This window comes from Hyla sarda, chromosome 8 (assembly GCF_029499605.1).
Source record: "Hyla sarda isolate aHylSar1 chromosome 8, aHylSar1.hap1, whole genome shotgun sequence".
NCBI classification, from domain to species: domain Eukaryota; kingdom Metazoa; phylum Chordata; class Amphibia; order Anura; family Hylidae; genus Hyla; species Hyla sarda.
The window spans coordinates 62902287-62927785 of record NC_079196.1 but is presented as its reverse complement, the minus strand read 5'-3'; the positions used below and the strand labels follow the sequence as shown (position 1 = coordinate 62927785).

The following is a 25499-nucleotide window of genomic DNA, read 5'->3' as shown; positions in this document are numbered from 1 at the left end:
ATATATATATATACATACAGTACAGACCAAAAGTTTGGAAACATCTTCTCATTCAGAGTTTTCTTTATTTTCATGACTATGAAAATTGTAGATTCACACTGAAGGCATCAAAACTATGAATTAACACATGTGGAATTATAGACATAACAAAAAGTGTGAAACTGTGAAAGTGAAAACCATTTCGGGTGACTACCTCTTGAAGCTCAACAAGAGAATGCCAAGAGAGTGCAAAGCAGTAATCAAAGCAAAAGGTGTCCACTTTGAAGAACCTAGAATATGACATATTTTCAGTTGTTTCACACTTTTTGTTATGTCTCTAATTCCACATGTGTTAATTCATAGTTTTGATGCCTTCAGTGTGAATCTACAATTTTCATAGTCATGAAAATAAAGAAAACTCTGAATGAGAAGACGTGTCCAAACTTTTGGTCTGTACTGTGTATATATATATATATATATACCTCATATCCCGTCCTCATATCTCGACCTCATATCCAGTCCTCCTACCCCGACCTCATATCCCGTCCTCATATCTCTACCTCCTATCTCGACTTCCTATCCCGACCTAATATCCTAACCTACTATCCTGACCTCCTATCCCGACCTCCTATCCCATCCTCCTATCCCAACCTCCTATTCCGTCCTCATATCCCGTCATCATATCTTGACCTCCTAACTCGACCTCCTATCCCGTCCACCTTTCCTGTCCTCCTATCTCGACCTCCTATCCCGACCTCCTATTCCGACCTCCTATCCTAACCTACTATCCTGACCTCCTATCCCGACCTCCTATCTCGACCTCTTCTCCCGACCTCCTATCCTGACCTCCTATCCCGACCTCCTATCCCATCCCGTCCACGTTTCCCGACCTGCTATCCCAACCTCCTATCCCGACCTCCAATCCCATCCTCCTATCCCGTCCTCATATCCCATCCTCATATCTTGACCTCCTATCTCGACTTCCTATCCCGTCCACCTTTCCTGTCGTCCTATCTCGACCTCCTATTCCGACCTCCTAGTTCGACCTCCTATCCCGACCTCCTAGTTCGACCTCCTATCCCGTCCTCCTATTCCGACCTCCTATTCTGACCTCCTATCCCGTCCTCCTATCCTGTCCTCCTATCCCGACCTCCTATCCCATCCTCCTATCTCGACCTCCTATCCTGACCTCCTATTTCGTCCTCATATCCTGTCATCACATCCCGTCCTCCTATCCCGACCTCCTATCCCGACCCGTAATATGTGTACCAGGTATTGAAATATCTCCAGCTGTATGGAATTTATGTGGGAGCATACATTTCCCATTGATTTGCATGGGACTTTAAACAAAAACCCTGACCCTCACAAATGGGGTAGTTAAGGGTTAAATTAACTATCCTATATTTTAAGTGGACATATAAGTAACATGTGACCAAGTATTATGGAAATATCTCCAGCCGTTTGGAAGTTATACAGTAACATATATTTCCCATAGACTTGTATGGGACTTTAAACAAAAACCCGGACCCTGGCAAATGGGGGTGTGTAAGGGTTAAATTACCTATCCTATGTTTGTTGTTGTCATATAAGTAACATGTGTGCCAGTTTGGACGTGATGCTGGAACATACACACATACACACATAGAGACTGATATATATATATATATATATATATATATATATATATATATATATATGTGTGTGTGTATTGTTTCACATTTTATTTTATGTATGATTAAGAGTGGAGACTGGCACTTGAAATGCTTCACCTCTTTTTTCCTGCAATGCTGGCTTTTAAATAATAAAAGACGAAGATTTTTGCACATTACCTGCGCTGGACATATCCTTTCTTCTATTTATTATACTATTTGTACTATAATTTATTTTCAGACACCTACATCTGCCATATCTAAGATAATACTTCAAAGATGTAGTGGCACTATAGCTATAAAGTGGTCAGGATCACTCGGCTGCAGTACCTCTATCACAGTGGGAGACTGAAGTCCTTAGTATAGAGGTCTGGCGCTGCTGGGAACCAGAAAGAACCAGAAGTCACTAGTAACAACTGGTATAGAAGAGACGCGGTTACCGCACTTACCACAAGGCTTCAGCCAACTGACTCCGCTTCAACTGATTGAAGAGGCCGGAAGATGCGAAACCGCCATATAGCGCGAAACCGCCAGCAGTCGCCTCCGAGTACCCTGCTATGGTATGGAACCAGTGACGTCCGTACAATCAGTTGAAGCGGAGTTGGTTGGCTGAAGCCTAGGGGTGAGTGCGAGTAACCGCGTCTCTTCTATACCAGTTGCCATATCTAAGATACCTAATTTGTTAGGTTTCTTGTCAATGTGAGCTTACAATCTATAGGTCATAGATACAAGAGGCCAGGGAAAGGAGTAAGCAGCACTAGACATGTCAGATGGAGACAGTGTTAATATACCAGGTATGGTACTGTTTAGGCCAGGTTCTGTGCTTTTTGGAAGAGGTAAGTTTTTATTGAGTCCATGTAGGGTTGGAGATTGTTGGATGGATTCGGGGAGGAGTCCCAGAAGAAGGGGGAAGCAGGAGAGAAGTTTTGTATGTAAGAGTATAAAGATTTGATTAAGGTGAAGATGTTGCGTGAAGAGAAATAATGTCTGATGAAAGGGGTACTCCGGTGGAAAACATTTTTTTTTTTAATCAACTGGTGCCAGAAAGTTAAAAAGATTTGTAAATGACTTCTATTTAAAAATTTTAATCCTTGCAGTACCTAGCTGCTGTATGCTCCATGTCAGGAACTGTCCAGAGCAGGAGCAAATCCCCTTAGAAAATCTCTCCTGCTCTTGACAGTTCCTGACATGGACAGAGGTGTCACCAGAGAGCACTGTGGTCAGACTGAAAACAAATTCAAAAAGAAAAGAACTTCCGCTGTAGTATACAGCTGCTGATAAGTACTGGAAGGATTAAAGGAAAACTGTCACATATTTTCTCCCGCACTATCCACAGGTATTGATGGATAGTGCGGGAGACGCTGATAAAATGAGCCCTACCTTGGTCTGATCAGCGCCGCCGTTCATCCGCAATTGTATATATATATTTTTTTTTTTCAACTGTAATTTTTATTAAAGTTTTTCACAAAAGAAAACAGGAGTTCGCTAAGACTTAGACAAATCAGAGTCCGGGGGGCAGCCCAGCACAATCACAATAGGGGTAAGTAACAATACAAAATAGAGAGCAGGACAAATAAAACAGTTGTACATCAGGACAATTAGCCCCGACTGCAGACAAACTATCAACCCAAAGCAAATATACAGAAGATAAGAAGCCATATAGTGAAGTACTCAAAGGAGAGAACTGAAAAATTCTCCAACATGAAGGACCGAGAGAGAAGACAAACATATGACAGAAGGAGACAAAGACACCAAAGCACAAACACATTAGGGGAGAAGTAAGGAAGAAAGAGGAGGAAGGAATAGGGAGGGAAGGGGAGAGGCTGTGAGGTATTCTAAAGAGCGTATTTCACTAATACGGGAGAGTAGGTCTGACTCAGAGGGAGGAAGAGTCCTCTTCCAGCATTTAGCAACTAAGGTCTTAGCCGCCAAAAAAATGTGCATAGCCAGTTTAAACAACCTCTTGGGTAGAGCTGAGTGCGAGAAGTGCAAAAGATAGACCTGAGGATTAGGAGGGCTGATACTCCAAAAACATCCGAAAGTAAGCGACTCACTAACTCCCAATATCCCGTGATAAGCGGGCAAGACCAAAAAATATGAAATAACGTACCCAAACCCACCCCACACCGCCAGCACTGGGGGGGGGGGGACACTGGGATTCAGCCTATTCAATAACTCCGGGGTATGGTACCAACCCATAATCAGTTTGTATTGAGTCTCCTTATAAGCAGTACATATGGATGCCCTAGAGGCCCTCTCCCATATTATTTTCCACTGAGGAAGGGTGATAGATATATTAAGCGCTTCCTCCCAACCAGACATATACCGGTGGGATACCTGGACACCCCCCATATGCCGGATAAGCAAAGAGTAAATATCGGAGATAAGACCCCTCGCCTGAAGTCCACCACGACACAGCCTTTCAAAGCCTGTAGGCAAGGACACCACAAGGGAACCGAGCGTGGAGGACATAAAATGCTGTAGCTGTGAATAATGAAAATGCTCAGACGAGGGGAGATCCCAACGAGACTGCAACTGAGAAAAAGGCAAGAGAGTTCGCGACAAGGGATCAACCACATCTGCCCAGCAAAAAAGGCCTCTAGACCCCCATTCCCACACCATAAGAGAAGTCTGGCCGGGGGGGGGGGGGAAACTAGGATGATAAAGGAAAGATCGAAGAGGGGAAGAGGGAGACAGTAGTTTAAATTTGTCAGAGCAGTAACCCCACACATATCTTGAAAACGCCATAGGGCCCAGGAGAGGGGAGAGAGAAGGAGCAGAGGCAGGAAGAGTCCAAAGGAGAGCGTTAGGGTGGACAGGCGCTAACCATAGCTTCTATAGCTCCATCCAATGGCTATAGGCATGATAGGTGGACCATGCCGCTAGATGGCGCAAGTGGGCAGCCCAATAGTACTTTACCACATCCGGGACCGCCAAACCCCCAAACGCCCTCCCGGCCATCATCACGGATATCGGGAGCCGATGTCTTTTCCCATCCCGAATAAATCGAAAAATAGCCGCCTGTAGGGAGCGCAGGGCCGACAGTGGGACCCGAACCCGCAGGGTCTCAAAAAAGTAAAGGAGCTTCGGGAGAATAGTCATTTTCACCACGGCAATGCGACCAAAAAAAGAGATGTATTGCGAGCGCCATTTTTCCATAAGAGCACGGAGCTCCCGAAAGAGGGGAAGATGGTTGGTGGAATAAAGTGAGGAATAGTTAGAAGAGATCCAGACCCCCAAGTACTTAAAAGCAGAGGGAGACCACAGGAAAGAATAGTCAGAGCGTAGAAGAGCAGAAAACGAAGAGGGAAGATTGAGAGGAAGGGCCTCCGACTTAGTAAGGTTAACCTTATAGCCGGAAACCACCCCATAGTCATGTAGAACCTTGTAGAGAGAAGGAAGAGACAGTAGAGGGCTAGAAAGTGTAAGAAGAACATCGTCAGCAAACAGACAAACCTTGAATGCCCTATCATGTAAGGAAATACCAGTAATGTCCGGATCACCCCTGATCATAGCTGCCAAGGGTTCAATACATAGCGCAAAGATCAGGGGGGATAATGGGCAACCCTGACGAGTCCCATTAAATAAAGAAAAAATAGGAGATGGCGAGTGAGGAAGCTTGATTGAGGCTGTAGGAGAGGAATAGAGACCCCGCAGTGCAGTCAAAAACTTCCCCGAAACCCCAAATTTTTGTAAAATAGCAAAAAGGAACGGCCACCCCAGCCTATCGAATGCTTTTTCAGCATCTAGACTAAGAATTAAGGCCTGCTCAGATCTCCGATTGATCAAATCAATCAGGCCCACCACCCTCCTTGTGTTGTCTCCACCTTGGCGACAAGGGATAAATCCAACCTGGTCTTTATGAATAAGAGCCGGAAGGAAGGAGCAAAGTCTAACAGCCAATACCTTAGAAAAAAGCTTAAGGTCAGAGTTAAGGAGGGCAATGGCCCGATAGCTGGAGCAATCGTGAGGATCTTTGGCAGGCTTGGGTATAAGGGTGATAAGGGAGTGTAAGAAAGACTGCGGAACCGCCTCCCCGTCCAGAAAGGGATTGAAAAGAGGAACAAGTTTAGGCACCAGCAGAGTGGAGAATGTCTTATAAAACAGATATGGGAAGCCATCCGGCCCAGGAGAGCGACCAGTCGGGAGAGATTTAAGGACCTCTAAGACCTCCTCTCCCGTAATAGGGGCATTAAGAACATCCCGGTCGGCACCCGAAAGAGAAGGCAATCCACACCGAGAGAGATAGGCGTCTAAGGTGGCTGCCCTCTCCCCCGGGCCGGACGGCAACTGGGAAGGAAGTGAGTAAAGACCAGTGTAATAGTCAACAAAAAGACGAGAGATATCAGCAGGGTGGTAATGGAGAACCCCATTAGGGTCCTTCAAAGCAGAGGGGGATTGAGCAGCAGCCTGGTCACGTAAACGTCTCGCCAGCATTGTGTGAGCCTTATTGCCTTTCTCGTAGAAGCGCTGCTTGGCATAGAGCAATTGCCTCTCAACTCTATGGAGAGCCAGGTCGCCCAATCGTGCCCGGGCCGCAACCAAGCCCCTCAGTGTTGAAACAGAAGGAGAAGACAGCAAGCGAGCTTCCAGACGAGCAATCTCCAATCGAAGTTCCCGAGAGCGATTCAGAGCATTCCGCTTAAGACCAGCGCCCAAAGCAATGCAATGGCCGCCGATCACAGACTTGTGAGCTTCCCAAAGGATAGCCTGTGAGGACACTGAGCCTTCATTAGTGGCAAAGTAGTCAGTAATACACCGCTGAATCGACTCACAGGAAGGCAACGTTTTAAGGAGGGAGTCATTCAATCTCCAATGACAAGATCTCAAAGAAGGGGTAGAGGAGAAAGAGAGGAGAACTGGACAGTGGTCAGACCAAGAAATAGGATCCAGAGAGGTATCAGAGAGCATGCGTACCATCGGAAGATTCCCCCAAAAATAGTCAATACGCGTATGCAACTTGTGTGGCTGCGAATAAAAACTAAAAGAGCGCTCCGTCGGGTGGCCAATCCGCCACAAATCGTAGAGCGAGGAGTTACGGATGAGACGCCGAAAAATTGAGGCAAGACGCAGCTGCGCAAGAGCAGGGGGAGCGCCAGTGACTGAATGGCGGTCCAAGGAGGGGGAAAACATGAGATTAAAGTCTCCACCCACTAACCATGCTGACGGGGGATACCTCTGGAGTTTAGTAAAAACCCTACGCAGGAAAGGAACTTGCGAAGTGTTAGGAGCATAGACATTACAAAGCAAAAGGGAGACCCCACCCAGGGAACCCTCTAGTATGACATACCTCCCCTTAGGATCAAGAAGACAGGAAGAGACTTGTAATGGGCAGGACCTAGACACCAAAATAGCCACCCCCGTCCTCTTCCTATCCATGGTAGCCGAATAACACTGGGGGAACAGGTGTTGAATGAATTGGAAGGATCCAGAATGGTCAAAGTGCGTCTCCTGGAGGAAAACTATGTCAGCGCATAGACTAACCAACTCCCTTTGCAATAGGCGTCGCTTAGTAGGGGAATTAAGCCCCTTAACATTCAGGGAGACGCACTTAACCATGGCGGATGACAAGAGGAAAATAAACAGCCAATAAGAAGCATACTCACGAAAACAGGCCAGGAGGACATAACGGGCAGCACAGGATCCTCCATGGGAACCGGATAAGAGCAGGGATCAGCAACAATTTGTACAGAAACAGGCAACCTAAGGCAGGAAGAAAAGAGGGTGGTGGGGTAGGAAAGGAGAGACAGAAAGGGACCAAATAAGAAGACACGAAGGGGAAAACAAACAAAACACAACCAGACAGGACACCACATGACAAAGAAAAAACAACAATAATCAGTGAAATAAACCATTGACCAAAAAGCCAATGCGGAGGCCAGGACCACCGAAGTGGGCCATGGTCCAGAGCATGGGCAGACCATTGCCACAGCCTCAAGAGGGGATATGGAAGGAGTAACAATAGAGAAAAAAAAATCAGCTCACCCAGTCGTCTCCAAGGTATATGGAAAATAGCACAATACACCTGCACCAGCGGGAGCTCCGGATGGTCTCTGAGGCCAAGTCCTCAGGTGAAGCAATCAGGAAGGAGAAAAGGAAGTTCCGGCTCCCAAGGCTGGATAAAACATTCAAGTTTATTTCTTCATATTAAGATCCAGTGCATGAGCAAGCAATAAAAGCAATGTAAAAGAGAACAACACCAAACGCACCGACGCGTTTCGACTTAACGCTAAGTCTTAGTCATGGCAACTACAAAACCCAGCATGACTTCCTTTTATATCGTTATATCCCATAGGAGGGGAAGAAACACCCATGGGTGTTTACCCACAGGTGAGGAATACAATGCAACACAGTCCCATTAAATGTAACAACCGTAATCTAGTGTTAGAACATGAATGTAAAAATAAATGTATATATAAATATACATCTATACACACTAGACATCATGAGAGATGTATAATAACTAATATATATATGACAAATCATGTCTATAATTGAGTCCGGACGGGAAGCGTGAATCCATGCACAGGATCCAAAACGCCTCCCGTCTGAACAGGGACTTGCACCAGTCCCCTCCTCTACGAGGAGGATGTACTCTCTCCAGACCTGTAACTTCTATCCTGGGAACGATGCCATCATGTTTTTCTATTATGTGTTTGGCTATGCCCGACATGGATCTATTTGAAAATTGACCTGGTGAAGGTAAATTGAGATGTTCTTGTATTCTGATTTTTAATTTTCGACTGGTACATCCAATGTATTGGAGCATACATTCTAAACAGGTAATGCTCTATACAACGTGATGTGTTTGACAGTTAATGTAACTTTTAATGTTATAACTGATGTTAGTGACACATGATTTGAAGGTGTTAGAGTTAGTCATAAGCTTGCAGTTATTGCATCTATTTCTTCCACACTGATAACTCCCTTTGGTGGAAAGCCAGGTATTGCCCTGTGTATTATGAGCTGTGATGTCACTAGGTGACAGTTGTGCGTGTAGGGATCTGGCCCTTAGGGGAACGACTTTAATACTGTTTGCCTGTAGAATCTTGGACATAGTGAGGTCATGATGTAAGACCGGTAGATGTTTGTAAATGATATTTCTAATTTCCCCAAACTGATTGGAAAATGAGGTGCTGAAAGTTAAATTATTTTCAGTGTCTGGGTGTCTATTAGTTAATTTATCTTTAAGGTAGTATCCCGGCGGTTTGGAATTCACGATACCCTCTGCTCTTGCTATAGTGTGTGTGTTATAGCCCCTATCTCTCAGGCGTTTCCTAATGTCTTTGCATGTATCAGAATATACAGAATCTTGTGTGGATGTACGCCTGGCCCTGACAAATTCACCTATTGGAAGGTTTAAAATAGTTTGATGGGGATGACAACTGGTAGCATGAAGAAGGCTATTGCCTGAGCATGGCTTACGGAAAAGTTTAGTCTGGATGCAATCATTGGCTGGATCACCCGTGAGTGTAACAGCTAAAAAATCTATGTTCACGGTGTTCGTGTTCATGGTGAATATTAAAGAAAAATCATTGTAATTAAGAAATTGAGAAAATTGCTGGGCTTCAATAGAAGTCCCCCGCCACACTAGGAGGAGGTCGTCTATGTATCGCCCATACCACCCTATGAGTTGGTAAAACGGGTTGGCTGGCGAAAACAAGACAACCTCCTCCCAGTAAGCCATATAGAGATTGGCCAGGGATGGCGAAAATTTAGAGCCCATCGGGCAGCCAGTAATTTGCAAATAATAATTATTATTAAAGCAAAAGAAATTGTGTTGGAGCAGGAAAAGCATGACCTGTAAAATATATTCCTGTAGATCATAATCATAATTACTATATTTTTTGAGATGGTATGATACGGCTATAACGGCCATGTCATGCGGTATGCATGTGTACAGAGCCGTAATGTCACAGGTCATCCAGCTCTCTTGATCAGACCAATGTAGGCGTTCCATAGCCTGGAGTAAAGTTTTAGTGTCTCTGATATGTCCCGTGGTCCTACATACAAGAGGCTGCAGCAGTTCATATAGCCAGGAACTTAATCTTTCCAACAAGGAATCAATGCCCGCGACAATCGGTCGCATAGGTGGCGGGAACATGTCCTTATGTAGTTTAGGTAACGCATGGAATACAGGGCATTTCACATGGAGCGGTTTCAGATATTCAGATTGTTTCTCAGAAATGATAGATAAGGCTGTACCTTCTTCCAGAAGTTGGTTTAATTTGTTTCTTACACTTTCAGTGGGGTTATAGCTCAGTTTGCGATAGGTGTTGACATCCTGTAACATCTCCAATATTAATCTCTCATATAGTGTAGTATCCATAACTGCTACGGAACCCCCTTTGTCTGACTGTCGTATAGTCAAAGTGTTGTTTTCCATTAATTCTTTAACGGCCTTTCTTTGTTCCACTGTTAAATTATGTCTTTATCTATTATTTTGTTGTTGTAGATATAGATTCTTTAAATCTTGTTCAACTCTGGAAAGTGTCCATACTATCCGATCTGGAGTTACATAGTTACATAGTTACATAGTTACATAGTTAGTACGGTCGAAAAAAGACATATGTCCATCAAGTTCAACCAGGGAATTAAGGGGTAGGGGTGTGGCGCGATATTGGGGAAGGGATGGGATTTTATATTTCTTCATAAGCATTAATGTTATTTTGTTCCATAAATGTATCTAATCCTGTTTTAAAGCTGTTAATTGTTCCTACTGTGACCAGTTCCTGAGGTAGACCGTTCCATAAATTCACAGTCCTCACGGTAAAGAAGGCGTGTCGCCCCTTGAGACTAAACTTTTTCTTCTCCAGACGGAGGGAGTGTCCCCTCGTCCTTTGGGGGGGTTTAACCTGGAACAGTTTTTCTCCATATTTTTTGTATGGGCCATTAATATACTTATATACGTTTATCATATCCCCCCTTAAACGTCTCTTCTCAAGACTAAACAATTGTAACTCCTTTAATCGCTCCTCATAGCTAAGATGTTCCATGCCCCATATTAGTTTAGTCGCGCGTCTCTGCACCCTTTCCAACTCCGCAGTGTCCCTTTTATGGACAGGTGCCCAAAACTGAACAGCATATTCCAGGTGAGGCCGTACCAATGCTTTATAAAGGGGGAGTATTATGTCCCTGTCCCTTGAGTCCATGCCTCTTTTTATACATGACAATATCCTGCCGGCTTTGGAAGCAGCAGCCTGACATTGCATGCTATTCTGTAGTCTGTGATCTACAAGTACACCCAGATCCTTCTCTACCAGTGACTCTGCCAGTTTAATCCCCCCTAAGACATACGATGCATGCAGGTTATTAGTACCCAGATGCATAACTTTACATTTATCCACATTGAACCTCATTTGCCAAGTGGATGCCCAGACACTTAGTCTATCCAAGTCATCCTGTAACTTATGCACATCCTCTATAGACTGTACCGTGCTACAAAGCTTGGTGTCATCTGCAAAGATAGAAACAGAGCTGTTAATACCATCCTCTATATCATTGATAAATAAATTAAACAACAGCGGGCCCAGTACTGAACCTTGGGGTACACCACTAATTACCGGGGACCAATCAGAGTACGAATCATTGACCACCACTCTCTGGGTACGATCCATGAGCCAGTGTTCAATCCAGTTACAAACTAAAGTTTCCAAGCCCAAGGACCTTAACTTACCTGTCAGACGTCTGTGAGGGACAGTATCAAATGCTTTGGCAAAATCCAGAAACACTATATCCACAGCCATTCCTCTGTCAAGGCTTCTACTCACCTCTTCATAAAAGCAAATTAGATTGGTTTGACAACTTCTATCCTTAGTAAACCCATGCTGGCTGTCACTTATAATACAATTATCCCCTATGTATTCCTGTATGTAATCCCTTATAAGTCCTTCAAACAATTTACCCACAATGCACGTTAAACTTACCGGTCTATAGTTTCCTGGGGAAGACCTAGAGCCCTTCTTGAAGATTGGCACCACATTCGCCTTGCGCCAGTCCCTTGGCACAATACCAGACACCATAGAATCTCTAAATATCATGAACAGGGGTACAGATATTACTGAACTTACCTCTCTAAGAACTCTTGGGTGTAGTCCATCCGGCCCTGGGGATTTGCTTACATTTATATCACTTAACTTACCTTGTACCATCTCTACATTAAGCCAGTTCAGTACATTACATGATGTGTTACCAGCACTGACCTGGCCAATGTCAGCTCCTTTTTCCCTAGTATATACAGAACTAAAGAACCCATTCAGTAGCTCCGCCTTCTCTTGATCGCCTGTGACAACCTCCCCATTATCATTATTAAGGGGTCCTACATGCTCTGTCCTTTTTTTTTTTGCATTTATATATCTAAAAAAATATTTAGGATTAGTTTTGCTTTCTTTGGCCACCTGTCTCTCATTTTGAATTTTTGCTGTTTTTATTACATTTTTACAGATTTTATTAAGCTCTTTGTACTGTTTAAATGTTATCGCTGACCCATCAGATTTGTATTTTTTGAAGGCAATTTTTTTGTTGTTTATTGCTCTTTTAACATCATGTGTCAGCCATGTAGGATTTAATTTTAATCGTTTATATTTGTTCCCCTTTGGTATATATTTAGCTGTATAGTTATTTAGAGTTGATTTAAAGATGTCCCATTTACCTTCTGTATCAGTATTTGAGAACACTTCCCCCCAGTCTATGTCCTGTAGTGCAGCCCTCAGCCCAGGGAAGTTTGCCTTTTTAAAGTTATATGTTTTTGCCTTCCCCGCCTGTCTTTGTTTTCTACATTTTAAGTCAAAAGTAACTATATTGTGGTCGCTATTACCAAGGTTTTCCCGCACAGTTACATTACCAATCAGCTCTGCGTTGTTGGAAATGATCAGATCCAACAAGGCATCACTTCTTGTTGGGTCCTCCACAAACTGGCCCATAAAATTATCCTGCAATAAATTTAGGAATTGTCGCCAACCCCGGACCCCAATCTATATCTGGATAGTTAAAATCTCCCATTATTACCACTGTACCTGCCCGGGCGGCCCTCTCTATTTGTTTATGAAGCCGAACATCTATCTCTTCAGTGATATTAGGGGGTCTGTAGATTACCCCAAATATTATTTTTTCAGTATTTCCCTCCTTTTGTAATTCTACCCACAGTGATTCCACCTCCTCAAAATCATCACACACTATGGCATCGTTCACACTGACTTTCATACCACTTCTTACATACAGACAGACTCCACCACCTTTTCTGTTCATTCTATCCTTGCGAAACAATGTAAACCCCTGCAGATTAACAGCCCAGTCATGCGAGGAGTCCAGCCATGTCTCAGTGAGTTAATGGGATAAAACTCCGGATTCTTTGTACTGAAAGTGTTGATGGTACTAGAAAATTTGTTCATATCCTCAGGTATATATTGTAAATCTGTGAGTATTTGTGTGGAAACTTGGTCCTGGAAGGTACTATGTAGTGGCATTTGACTTTGTCCTCTTACATTAAGATGCTGAATATTAATGGAGTCTACATGTGAGTCCAATGCGTCCATATTATCTTGGTGAAAGTGTCTTTTGATGGTAAGTAGACGGACAAATTTATTAACATCGAGGATGGTACGGTATAGATCAAAATTGCTTGTGGGAACAAAAGTGAGGCTTTTGCCAAGAACCTCTATTTGTGCAATGCTTAGTATTTGTGCTGATAAGTTAACCACTGAGTCACTCATTGTTTGTATCTCGGTTGATACTTGTTCTTCCTCGTATAAGTAGTTCTTGTGGTTTCTCCCCGACTTGTGTTTCCTCCCCGATCTATGTTTCCTCCGCTTCCTCTTGCAACCTGCGTTATATCCCTGTTCACACCATGCGTTTTGTCGTTTTTTGCCGGTTGTGTATTCCTGTTGTCAATCATGGAAGATCTCTCTTCGTGTTCACTGTCTGTGCCATAGTCGGTAGCCTCATTATCTGAGGAGCTGAAGCTCACATTTTTGCGCTGAGGTGTATTGTGCGTTTGCGAATGTTTCAGTATAGACCTTGGTTTGTAAGGTTTTTTAGTTTGCCAGTTATAGACAGTATTAGTTGTATAATCTCTTAAATCTCTGTTGAATTTTGTTTTCTTAATATTGGTGACAGTTTCCTCTAATTGTGATAGATGTTCATTCATCTTACTCTGTAGGGCCTCAAAATCGGTGGACTGTTTAAAAGGTTCGATCGAAACCAATATTTTATTGATGCTCTGCTCCAGATCTGCCAGTTTCAATTCTTCTTTTTCTATTATCAGAGACATCAGCTCCAACGAGCATCTGGATAGTGCATCATTCCATCTGTTTGTAAAATCTTCATCATATGAAGTAGTGCATTTCTTTCTTATTCGGAGACCTCTGGGTATCATGTTTTTTTCTAGATATTGAGACAAGGTGGTGGCATCCCACCATGTCTTTAGCTGAAACGATTTCAGATTTTCCAAGTCCCATAGCAGTCTCTTGAGGTCAAATACAGACGAAGCGTCTGTCCCTCCAGAAAAAACACTCGCAACCCTGGCTTGATGAGTAGTGGTATTGAGAGTGGAGAAGTCGGGCATAGAAGTATGTGAAATAGTAGGCTCGGAAGAAGCTGGGCATTCGGTTTGTGTCGACATAATAAAATTGCTCAATGCACGTAATAAGGATGAAGTGTATATGCGGTATACAACTGTATAATATAACACATTCCGACCAGGCTAGCACGATATGACCAATGGATACAGGAGTAACAATAGAGAAAAAAAAATCAGCTCACCCAGTCGTCTCCAAGCTATATGGAAAATAGCACAATACACCTGCACCAGCGGGAGCTCCGGATGGTCTCTGAGGCCAAGTCCTCAGGTGAAGCAATCAGGAAGGAGAAAAGGAAGTTCCGGCTCCCAAGGCTGGATAAAACATTCAAGTTTATTTCTTCATATTAAAATCCAGTGCATGATCCTCCTAGTGTGGCGGGGGACTTCTATTGAAGCCCAGCAATTTTCTCAATTTCTTAATTACAATGATTTTTCTTTAATATTCACCATGAACACCGTGAACATAGATTTTTTAGATGTTACACTCACGGGTGATCCAGCCAATGATTGCATCCAGACTAAACTTTTCCGTAAGCCATGCTCAGGCAATAGCCTTCTTCATGCTACCAGTTGTCATCCCCATCAAACTATTTTAAACCTTCCAATAGGTGAATTTGTCAGGGCCAGGCGTACATCCACACAAGATTCTGTATATTCTGATACATGCAAAGACATTAGGAAACGCCTGAGAGATAGGGGCTATAACACACACACTATAGCAAGAGCAGAGGGTATCGTGAATTCCAAACCGCCGGGATACTACCTTAAAGATAAATTAACTAATAGACACCCAGACACTGAAAATAATTTAACTTTCACCACCTCATTTTCCAATCAGTTTGGGGAAATTAGAAATATCATTTACAAACATCTACCGGTCTTACATCATGACCTCACTATGTCCAAGATTCTACAGGCAAACAGTATTAAAGTCGTTCCCCTAAGGGCCAGATCCCTACACGCACAACTGTCACCTAGTGACATCACAGCTCATAATACACAGGGCAATACCTGGCTTTCCACCAAAGGGAGTTATCAGTGTGGAAGAAATAGATGCAATAACTGCAAGCTTATGACTAACTCTAACACCTTCAAATCATGTGTCACTAACATCAGTTATAACATTAAAAGTTACATTAACTGTCAAACACATCACGTTGTATACAGCATTACCTGTTTAGAATGTATGCTCCAATACATTGGATGTACCAGTCGAAAATTAAAAATCAGAATACAAGAACATCTCAATTTACCTTCACCAGGTCAATTTTCAAATAGATCCATGTCGGGCATAGCCAAACACATAATAGAAAAACATGATGGCATTGTTCCCAGGATAGAAGTTACAGGTCTGGAGAGAGTACATCCTCCTCGTAGAGGAGGGGACTGGTGCAAGTCCCTGTTCAGACGGGAGGCGTTTTGGATCCTGTGCATGGATTCACGCTTCCCGTCCGGACTCAATTATAGACATGATTTGTCATATATATATTAGTTATTATACATCTCTCATGATGTCTAGTGTGTATAGATGTATATTTATATATACATTTATTTTTACATTCATGTTCTAACACTAGATTACGGTTGTTACATTTAATGGGACTGTGTTGCATTGTATTCCTCACCTGCGGGTACACACCCATGGGTGTTTCTTCCCCTCCTATGGGATATAACGATATAAAAGGAAGTCATGCTGGGTTTTGTAGTTTCCATGACTAAGACTTAGCGTTAAGTCGAAACGCGTCGGTGCGTTTGGTGTTGTTCTCTCTTACATTGCTTTTATTGCTTGCTCATGCACTGGATTTTAATATGAAGAAATAAACTTGAATGTTTTATCCAGCCTTGGGAGCCGGAACTTCCTTTTCTCCTTCCTGATATGGAAGGAGGCCAACAAAGAACAACCCCCAAAAAAGTGGGGCACCCCACTCCAAGGCCATGAAATAGATGCAATAACTGCAAGCTTATGACTAACTCTAACACCTTCAAATCATGTGTCACTAACATCAGTTATAACATTAAAAGTTACATTAACTGTCAAACACATCACGTTGTATACAGCATTACCTGTTTAGAATGTATGCTCCAATACATTGGATGTACCAGTCGAAAATTAAAAATCAGAATACAAGAACATCTCAATTTACCTTCACCAGGTCAATTTTCAAATAGATCCATGTCGGGCATAGCCAAACACATAATAGAAAAACATGATGGCATTGTTCCCAGGATAGAAGTTACAGGTCTGGAGAGAGTACATCCTCCTCGTAGAGGAGGGGACTGGTGCAAGTCCCTGTTCAGACGGGAGGCGTTTTGGATCCTGTGCATGGATTCACGCTTCCCGTCCGGACTCAATTATAGACATGATTTGTCATATATATATTAGTTATTATACATCTCTCATGATGTCTAGTGTGTATAGATGTATATTTATATATACATTTATTTTTACATTCATGTTCTAACACTAGATTACGGTTGTTACATTTAATGGGACTGTGTTGCATTGTATTCCTCACCTGCGGGTACACACCCATGGGTGTTTCTTCCCCTCCTATGGGATATAACGATATAAAAGGAAGTCATGCTGGGTTTTGTAGTTTCCATGACTAAGACTTAGCGTTAAGTCGAAACGCGTCGGTGCGTTTGGTGTTGTTCTCTCTTACATTGCTTTTATTGCTTGCTCATGCACTGGATTTTAATATGAAGAAATAAACTTGAATGTTTTATCCAGCCTTGGGAGCCGGAACTTCCTTTTCTCCTTCCTGATATGGAAGGAGGCCAACAAAGAACAACCCCCAAAAAAGTGGGGCACCCCACTCCAAGGCCATGGCAAGTGAACAAATGAAACGAAAACCCATAGGTGACCGAAAAATTCGAAAACACCAAAAAAGCAAAAGTGACTATGAAGAAACAGCAGTGCTGGCCCCCCAATAGAAAGGCAATCCACAGTCAGGTGAGGAGTCTAAACTTAAGCATCTCCAGTCAAGCCAGGATATGTAGGTAACATCTCAGGGAAAGTGCTTGTGCTTTGTAAAGCTGGACAGGAGCTCCATCAACGTCGAAATTGCGCAGGGATCTAGCCTTAGCCATGATGGCCTCTTTGATCTGGAAATCGTGGACACAGCAGATGACGTCTCGAGGAGCGCCCGTGGCAGACTTGGGGCGGAGCGCTCTGTGTGCTCTGTCAAGTTTAATCCTATGCGATGGCGGTTCACCAAGACTCTTATTAAAGATGGTCTCCAAGGTGCCAAAGAGGTCTTCTTCCCTTGTTGCCTCCGGCAGCCCCCTCAGTCGGATATTATTGTGTCTCCTCCTATTGTCAAGATCCTCAACATGGGCATGGAGATCACCCAAGAAATCCTTCTGGGAAGCAATGGTGGAGTGAAGTTGGGCAATATATGACCGTGTTTGATCATGGGCATCCTCCAGGTCATCCACCCGATCCGAGACATGCTGGAGATCCCGGCGCATTTCTGAGATCTCAGCCCGGCAGGTCTCCTTGACCTCCGCAACAAGGGAGCGAAACTCCTCCTTCGAAGGAATTTGGGCAAGCAACTGGCTTAATTCTGGAATTGCGGCTGACAGCAGTGAACCTCCGGAGCAGGGTATGCCGGAGCCAGGGAGAGCATCCCAAGAGGGTGAGGGTGGTGCTACCTCAGGGGTCAGGGGAGGCTGATGCAGATGGCCAGGGGTCCCAGGAGGGGACCGGCGTCCGGATCCCACAGACATCACCGCAGCAGAGCGGGGCCTCTGCGGTCTAGGAGTGCCAAGAGGGGTATAGCAGGCTGCCAGGGGGTCCAGAGGAGGCACAACAGGGAACCCCTGGGGATCAGGGGGAGACCTAGGAAAGGAGCAGATAACAACCCCCCCAGGGAGTCCAGAGGAGGGGGAGCCTGAGCAGGATGAAGCAGCTAAGGAGGTAGCAGACAGGCTTGTGGTCCCCTGAAGATGAGCGCTGGCCCCCACCACGGCAGCCCAGGTGATGGCAGCAGGGGGGCTGCCAGGAGGAATGGGAGAAGGGGCCGCCAGGAGGGGTGGTGATACTGCAGGAGGGAGAGGGTCAGGCAGTGAAGGTGAGCCCTCCGCAACCAGCGTGGGAATCAGCGCACCACACATGGGATGACAGTTTTCCTTTAAGATCTTTTAAATAGAAGTCATTTACAAATTTTCTTAACTTTCTGGCACCAGTTGATTTAAAAAAAAAAAAAAAAAAATTTCCAACGGAGTACCCCTTCAAGCTCATTTTGTAAGTTAACATGAGAATTCTAAATTATTTGTTTGATGGGCAGTTAGTCGGGGGACTGACAGAGGGTGGTGGTGTAAGGCTAGGTTCAGACTATGGAATTTCAAAGCGAAATTGCAGGCGGAAATTCCGCTTGCTAAAATGTATAGTGTAGTGAATGGTTTTCCATTCACAAATTCACACTTCGGGATTTGTGAACGGAAAATCCGCTTGGAAATTTCCGCCTGAAGAATGGCGTTGCATTACACATTGCAGTCTATTGGAGACTTCAGTGTCCGCGCGGTCCTAGCGCCGACTGATTCATTCAGCGCTGGCCGCACTCGGAATCTTCGGGCGGAAATTTTCTGCCCGGAAATTCCATAGTCTGAACCTAGCCTTAGAGTTAGGAATAAATGGGAAAGGTGTGAAGCTGGCCATACGATTAGATATGTTGTTCGAGCCCACTGATTTCAGCAGAATTGGCTGCCCACACAATGTCTATGGTGAAATCCCATTTCTCTCTCCCCCAATGGCAGATTTTTAGAAGATAAGGATTAACTACACAATCCTTTTATTCTTGGGGAAATAAGCCACTGCCAGAGATTTCTACCCCTCTCCCTATTCAGAACACATGCATGCTTTGGTCAGGCCTAACTTGCATGTTTTTTTGGGGTGGGGGGTTGGTCAGGAGAGATAGCTATCTTCAACCAAGTTATCCGCCAGTTATCTTATGGTTATGGAACACTATGGTCAGGGGTTAATGATGGGCTACAAAGGGGGTGTTGTAATTGCCTAGTTACAATATTATCAGTGTGTGTACTAGCATTTTGGTGGTTTCATATGTGACTAATCATGAATGCACCTGCGTGATCATTTTCGAGGAGGGCATTTAAAGGGGTACTCTGCTGGAAAACATTTTTTCTTAAATGAACTGGTGCCAGAAAGTTAAACAGATTTGTAAATTACTTCTATTGAAAAATCCCAATCCTTCCAGTACTTATCAGCTACTGTATAATTCACAGAAAGTTCTCTTCTTTTTGAATTTCCTTTTTTGCCTGACCACAACTACTCTCTGCTGACACCTCTGTCCATGTCAGGAACTGTCCAGAGCAAGAGAGGTTTGCTATGGGGATTTGCTCAGAGAGCACTGTGGTCAGGCAGAAAGGAAATTCGAAAAGAAAAGACATTCCTGTGTATTATACAGCAGCTGATAAGTACCGGAAGGATTGGGATTTTTTCAATAGAAGTCATTTACAAATCTGTTTAACTTTCTGCCACCAGTTCATTTAAAATAAAATGTTTTGCAGTGGAGTACCCCTTTAACTGGTTAGCATTCTTGCTTTGCAGCTCTAGTGGGCTTGGTACAAACTTGATGAAGTAAAAGATGTGCATCGGGTTTATGATTTTTATATAATTCTGTAGGTTTTGTTCAAATGCTCTACAAACATACAGATCATTTCTGACAAAATTGGAGTAAAACTGTGAGCCCCGATAGTGATAATGACTGTGAGTGACTTAACTCTGTATAGTGCTTTGTAATATGTTGTTGTCACGATGCCGGCTGGCAGGTAGTGGATCCTCTGTGCCAGAGAGGGATTGGCGTGGACCGTGCTAGAGGATCGGTTCTAAGTCACTACTGGTTTTCACCAGAGCCCGCCGCAAAGCGGGATGGTCTTGCTGCGGCGGTAGTGACCAGGTCGTATCCCCTAGCAACGGCTCAACCTCTCTGGCTGCTGAAGATAGGCGCGGTACAAGGGAGTAGACAGAAGCAAGGTCGGACGTAGCAGAAGGTCGGGGCAGGCAGCAAGGATCGTAGTCAGGGGCAACGGCAGAAGGTCTGGAATCACAGGCAAGGAACACACAAGGAACGCTTTCACTGGCACTAGGGCAACAAGATCCGGCGAGGGAGTGAAGGGGAAGTGAGGTGATATAGGGAAGTGCACAGGTGTAAACACTAATAGGAACCACTGCACCAATCAGCGGTGCAGTGGCCCTTTAAATCGCAAAGACCCGGCGCGCGCGCGCCCTAGGGAGCGGGGCCGCGCGCGCCGGGACAGAACTGACGGGGAGCGAGTAAGGTACGGGAGCCGGGGTGCGCATCGCGAGCGGGCGCTACCCGCATCGCGAATCGCATCCCGGCCGGAGGTGGTAACGCAGCGCCCCGGGTCCGTGGAACCGACCGGGGCGCTGCAGTGAGGGAAGTGTAGCGAGCGCTCCGGGGAGGAGCGGGGACCCGGAGCGCTCGGCGTAACAGTACCCCCCCCCTTGGGTCTCCCCCTCTTCTTGGGGCCTGAGAACCTGAGGATCAGACTTTTGTCCAGGATATTGTCCTCAGGTTCCCAGGACCTCTCTTCTGGACCACAACCCTCCCAATCCACTAAAAAAAAAGTTCTTCCCCTGACCTTTTTAGAGGCCAAAATCTCTTTGACAGAGAAGATGTCCGAGGAGCCGGAAACAGGAGTGGGAGGAACAGATTTAGGAGAAAAACGGTTGAGGATGAGAGGTTTAAGAAGAGAGACGTGAAAGGCATTAGGGATACGAAGAGAAGGAGGAAGAAGAAGTTTGTAAGAGACAGGATTAATTTGACACAAAACTTTAAAAGGACCAAGATAGCGTGGTCCCAACTTATAGCTCGGGACACGGAAACGGACATATTTAGCGGAGAGCCATACCTTGTCTCCAGGGGAAAAAATGGGAGGAGCTCTTCTTTTCTTATCTGCGAATCTCTTCATGCGAGAAGAAGCCTGTAAGAGAGAATTTTGGGTCTCTTTCCATATGGTGGAAAGATCACGAGAAATTTCATCCACAGCGGGCAGACCAGAGGGCAAGGGGGTAGGGAGGGGGGGAAGAGGGTGACGGCCGTACACCACGAAAAACGGAGATTTGGAGGAAGATTCAGAGATTCTGAAATTATACGAGAATTCGGCCCAAGGTAGAAGATCTGCCCAGTCATCCTGGCGGGAGGAAACAAAATGTCGTAAATAGTCACCCAAGATCTGGTTAATTCTCTCTACTTGTCCATTGGATTGAGGATGGTATGCAGAAGAAAAATTTAATTTAATCTTGAGTTGTTTACAGAGAGCCCTCCAGAATTTAGACACAAATTGGACGCCTCTATCCGAGACGATCTGTGTAGGCAACCCGTGAAGACGAAAAATGTGTACAAAAAATTGTTTAGCCAACTGAGGCGCTGAAGGAAGGCCAGGAAGAGGGATGAAATGTGCCATTTTGGAGAATCGATCAACGACCACCCAAATAACAGTGTTGCCATGGGATGGGGGTAAGTCAGTAATAAAATCCATACCAATCAGAGACCAAGGTTGTTCGGGGACAGGTAGAGGATGAAGAAAACCAGCGGGCTTCTGGCGAGGAGTCTTATCCCGGGCACAGATAGTGCAGGCTCGCACAAAGTCCACCACATCAGTCTCTAGAGTCGGCCACCAATAGAAGCGAGAGATGAGTTGCACAGATTTCTTGATGCCCGCATGACCTGCGAGATGGGAGGAGTGACCCCATTTGAGGATCCCAAGGCGTTGGCGTGGAGAAACAAAGGTCTTTCCTGGAGGAGTTTGCCTGATGGAGGCTGGAGAAGTGGAAATCAGGCAGTCAGGAGGAATGATGTGTTGAGGAGAGAGTTCAATTTCAGAGGCATCTGAGGAACGAGAGAGAGCATCGGCCCTAATGTTTTTATCAGCAGGCCGAAAGTGAATTTCAAAATTAAATCGGGCAAAGAACAGAGACCACCTGGCCTGACGAGGATTCAGCCGTTGGGCAGACTGGAGGTAGGAGAGGTTCTTGTGATCGGTGTAAATAATAACTGGAAATCTTGATCCCTCCAGCAGATGCCTCCATTCCTCAAGTGCTAATTTAATGGCTAGAAGCTCTCGATCCCCGATGGAGTAGTTCCTCTCCGCCGGAGAGAAGGTCCTGGAAAAAAAACCACAAGTAACAGCATGCCCGGAAGAGTTTTTTTGTAGAAGGACAGCTCCAGCTCCCACTGAGGAGGCATCAACCTCCAATAGGAAGGGTTTAGATGGGTCAGGTCTGGAGAGCACGGGAGCCGAAGAAAAGGCAGACTTGAGTCGTTTAAAGGCGTCTTCCGCTTGAGGAGGCCAGGACTTGGGATCGGCATTTTTTTTTGTTAAAGCCACAATAGGAGCCACAATGGTAGAAAAATGTGGAATAAATTGCCTGTAATAATTGGCGAACCCCAAAAAACGTTGGATGGCACGGAGTCCGGAGGGGCGTGGCCAATCTAAGACGGCAGAGAGTTTATCTGGGTCCATTTGTAGTCCCTGGCCAGAGACCAAGTATCCTAGAAAAGGAAGAGATTGGCATTCAAACAGACATTTCTCTATTTTGGCATAGAGTTGATTATCACGAAGTCTCTGAAGAACCATACGGACATGCTGGCGGTGTTCTTCTAGATTGGCAGAAAAAATCAGGATATCGTCCAGATATACAACAACACAGGAGTATAGTAGATCACGAAAAATTTCATTAACAAAGTCTTGGAAGACGGCAGGGGCGTTGCATAGACCAAAGGGCATGACCAGATACTCAAAGTGTCCATCTCTGGTGTTAAATGCCGTTTTCCATTCATCCCCCTCTCTGATGCGGATGAGATTATAAGCACCTCTTAAGTCCAGTTTGGTAAAAATATGGGCACCTTGGAGACGATCAAAGAGTTCAGAGATGAGGGGTAGGGGGTAGCGGTTCTTAACCGTGATTTTATTAAGACCGCGGTAGTCAATGCAAGGACGTAGAGAGCCATCTTTTTTGGACACAAAGAAAAATCCGGCTCCGGCAGGAGAGGAGGATTTACGGATAAAGCCCTTTTTTAAATTTTCTTGGACGTATTCAGACATGGCAAGAGTCTCTGGGACGGACAGAGGATAGATTCTGCCCCGGGGTGGAGTAGTGCCCGGGAGGAGGTCAATGGGACAATCATAAGGCCTGTGAGGAGGTAGAGTCTCAGCTTGTTTTTTGCAAAAAACGTCCGCAAAGTCCATATAGGCCTTAGGGAGACCGGTTACATGAGGAAGCACAGGGACACGGCAAGGTTTACTGGGAACCGGTTTTAAGCAGTCCTTGGAACAAGAGGGCCCCCAACTCTTGATCTCCCCAGTGGACCAATCCAGGATTGGGGAATGGAGTTGAAGCCAGGGAAGTCCAAGAAGGATTTCAGAAGTGCAATTGGGGAGGACCAACAGTTCAATCCTCTCGTGATGAGATCCGATGCACATTAGAAGGGGCTCCGTGCGGAAACGTATAGTACAGTCCAATCTTTCATTGTTTACACAATTGATGTAGAGGGGTCTGGCGAGACTGGTCACCGGGATGTTGAACTTGCTGACGAGAGAGGCTAAGATGAAATTTCCTGCAGATCCAGAGTCCAAGAAGGCCACAGCAGAGAAGGAGAAGGCAGAGGCAGACATCCGCACAGGCACAGTAAGACGTGGAGAAGCAGAGTAGACATCAAGGACTGTCTCACCTTTGTGCGGAGTCAGCGGACGTCTTTCCAGGCGGGGAGGACGGATAGGACAATCCTTCAGGAAGTGTTCGGTACTAGCACAGTACAGGCAGAGATTCTCCATGCGGCGTCGTGTCCTCTCTTGGGGTGTCAGGCGAGACCGGTCGACCTGCATAGCCTCCACGGCGGGAGGCACAGGAACAGATTGCAGGGGACCAGAGGAGAGAGGAGCCGGGGAGAAGAAACGCCTCGTGCGAACAGAGTCCATATCCTGGCGGAGCTCCTGACGCCGTTCGGAAAAACGCATGTCAATGCGAGTGGCAAGATGGATGAGTTCATGTAGGTTAGCAGGGATTTCTCGTGCGGCCAGAACATCTTTAATGTTGCTGGATAGGCCTTTTTTAAAGGTCGCGCAGAGTGCCTCATTATTCCAGGATAATTCTGAAGCAAGGGTACGGAACTGTACGGCATACTCGCCAACGGAAGAATTACCCTGGACCAGGTTCAACAGGGCAGTCTCAGCAGAAGAGGCTCGGGCAGGTTCCTCAAAGACACTTCGAATTTCCGAGAAGAAGGAGTGTACAGAGGCAGTGACGGGGTCATTGCGGTCCCAGAGCGGTGTGGCCCAAGCCAGGGCTTTTCCAGACAGCAGGCTGACTACGAAAGCCACCTTAGACCTTTCAGTGGGGAACTGGTCCGACATCATCTCCAAGTGTAATGAACATTGGGAAAGAAAGCCACGGCAAAACTTAGAGTCCCCATCAAATTTATCCGGCAAGGATAGTCGTATTCCAGAAGCGGCCACTCGCTGCGGAGGAGGTACAGGAGCTGGCGGAGGAGATGATTGCTGGAGCTGTGGTAGTAACTGTTGTAGCATAACAGTCAGTTGAGACAGCTGTTGGCCTTGTTGCGCAATCTGTTGTGACTGCTGGGCGACCACCGTGGTGAGGTCAGCGACAACTGGCAGAGGAACTTCAGCGGGATCCATGGCCGGATCTACTGTCACGATGCCGGCTGGCAGGTAGTGGATCCTCTGTGCCAGAGAGGGATTGGCGTGGACCGTGCTAGAGGATCGGTTCTAAGTCACTACTGGTTTTCACCAGAGCCCGCCGCAAAGCGGGATGGTCTTGCTGCGGCGGTAGTGACCAGGTCGTATCCCCTAGCAACGGCTCAACCTCTCTGGCTGCTGAAGATAGGCGCGGTACAAGGGAGTAGACAGAAGCAAGGTCGGACGTAGCAGAAGGTCGGGGCAGGCAGCAAGGATCGTAGTCAGGGGCAACGGCAGAAGGTCTGGAATCACAGGCAAGGAACACACAAGGAACGCTTTCACTGGCACTAGGGCAACAAGATCCGGCGAGGGAGTGAAGGGGAAGTGAGGTGATATAGGGAAGTGCACAGGTGTAAACACTAATAGGAACCACTGCACCAATCAGCGGTGCAGTGGCCCTTTAAATCGCAAAGACCCGGCGCGCGCGCGCCCTAGGGAGCGGGGCCGCGCGCGCCGGGACAGAACTGACGGGGAGCGAGTAAGGTACGGGAGCCGGGGTGCGCATCGCGAGCGGGCGCTACCCGCATCGCGAATCGCATCCCGGCCGGAGG

The 25499-nt window shown here is 45.6% G+C and overlaps 2 protein-coding genes across 5 annotated transcripts in view; one reads left to right on the top strand and one right to left on the bottom strand.

The window, feature by feature from the left end:
* The window catches only part of LOC130285592 (uncharacterized), a 37904-nt gene that overhangs the window by 5644 nt on the left and 6761 nt on the right, over positions 1 to 25499 (bottom strand). For 2 of the 3 annotated variants that reach the window (XM_056537191.1, XM_056537192.1), the window contains exon 3: positions 13257 to 14517. The exons of the other annotated variant lie outside the window; for it this stretch is intronic. In XM_056537191.1, coding sequence (XP_056393166.1) covers positions 13336 to 14247 — 912 coding nt within the window. In that variant the 5' untranslated portion in view covers positions 14248 to 14517 and the 3' untranslated portion in view covers positions 13257 to 13335. Of the gene's footprint in view, positions 1 to 13256; positions 14518 to 25499 lie in introns of those variants that run through there. 3 annotated transcript variants of the gene reach the window in all.
* FKBP7 (FKBP prolyl isomerase 7) overlaps positions 1 to 25499 on the top strand; it is a 77590-nt gene that overhangs the window by 50569 nt on the left and 1522 nt on the right. The gene's annotated exons all lie outside the window — the stretch shown is intronic.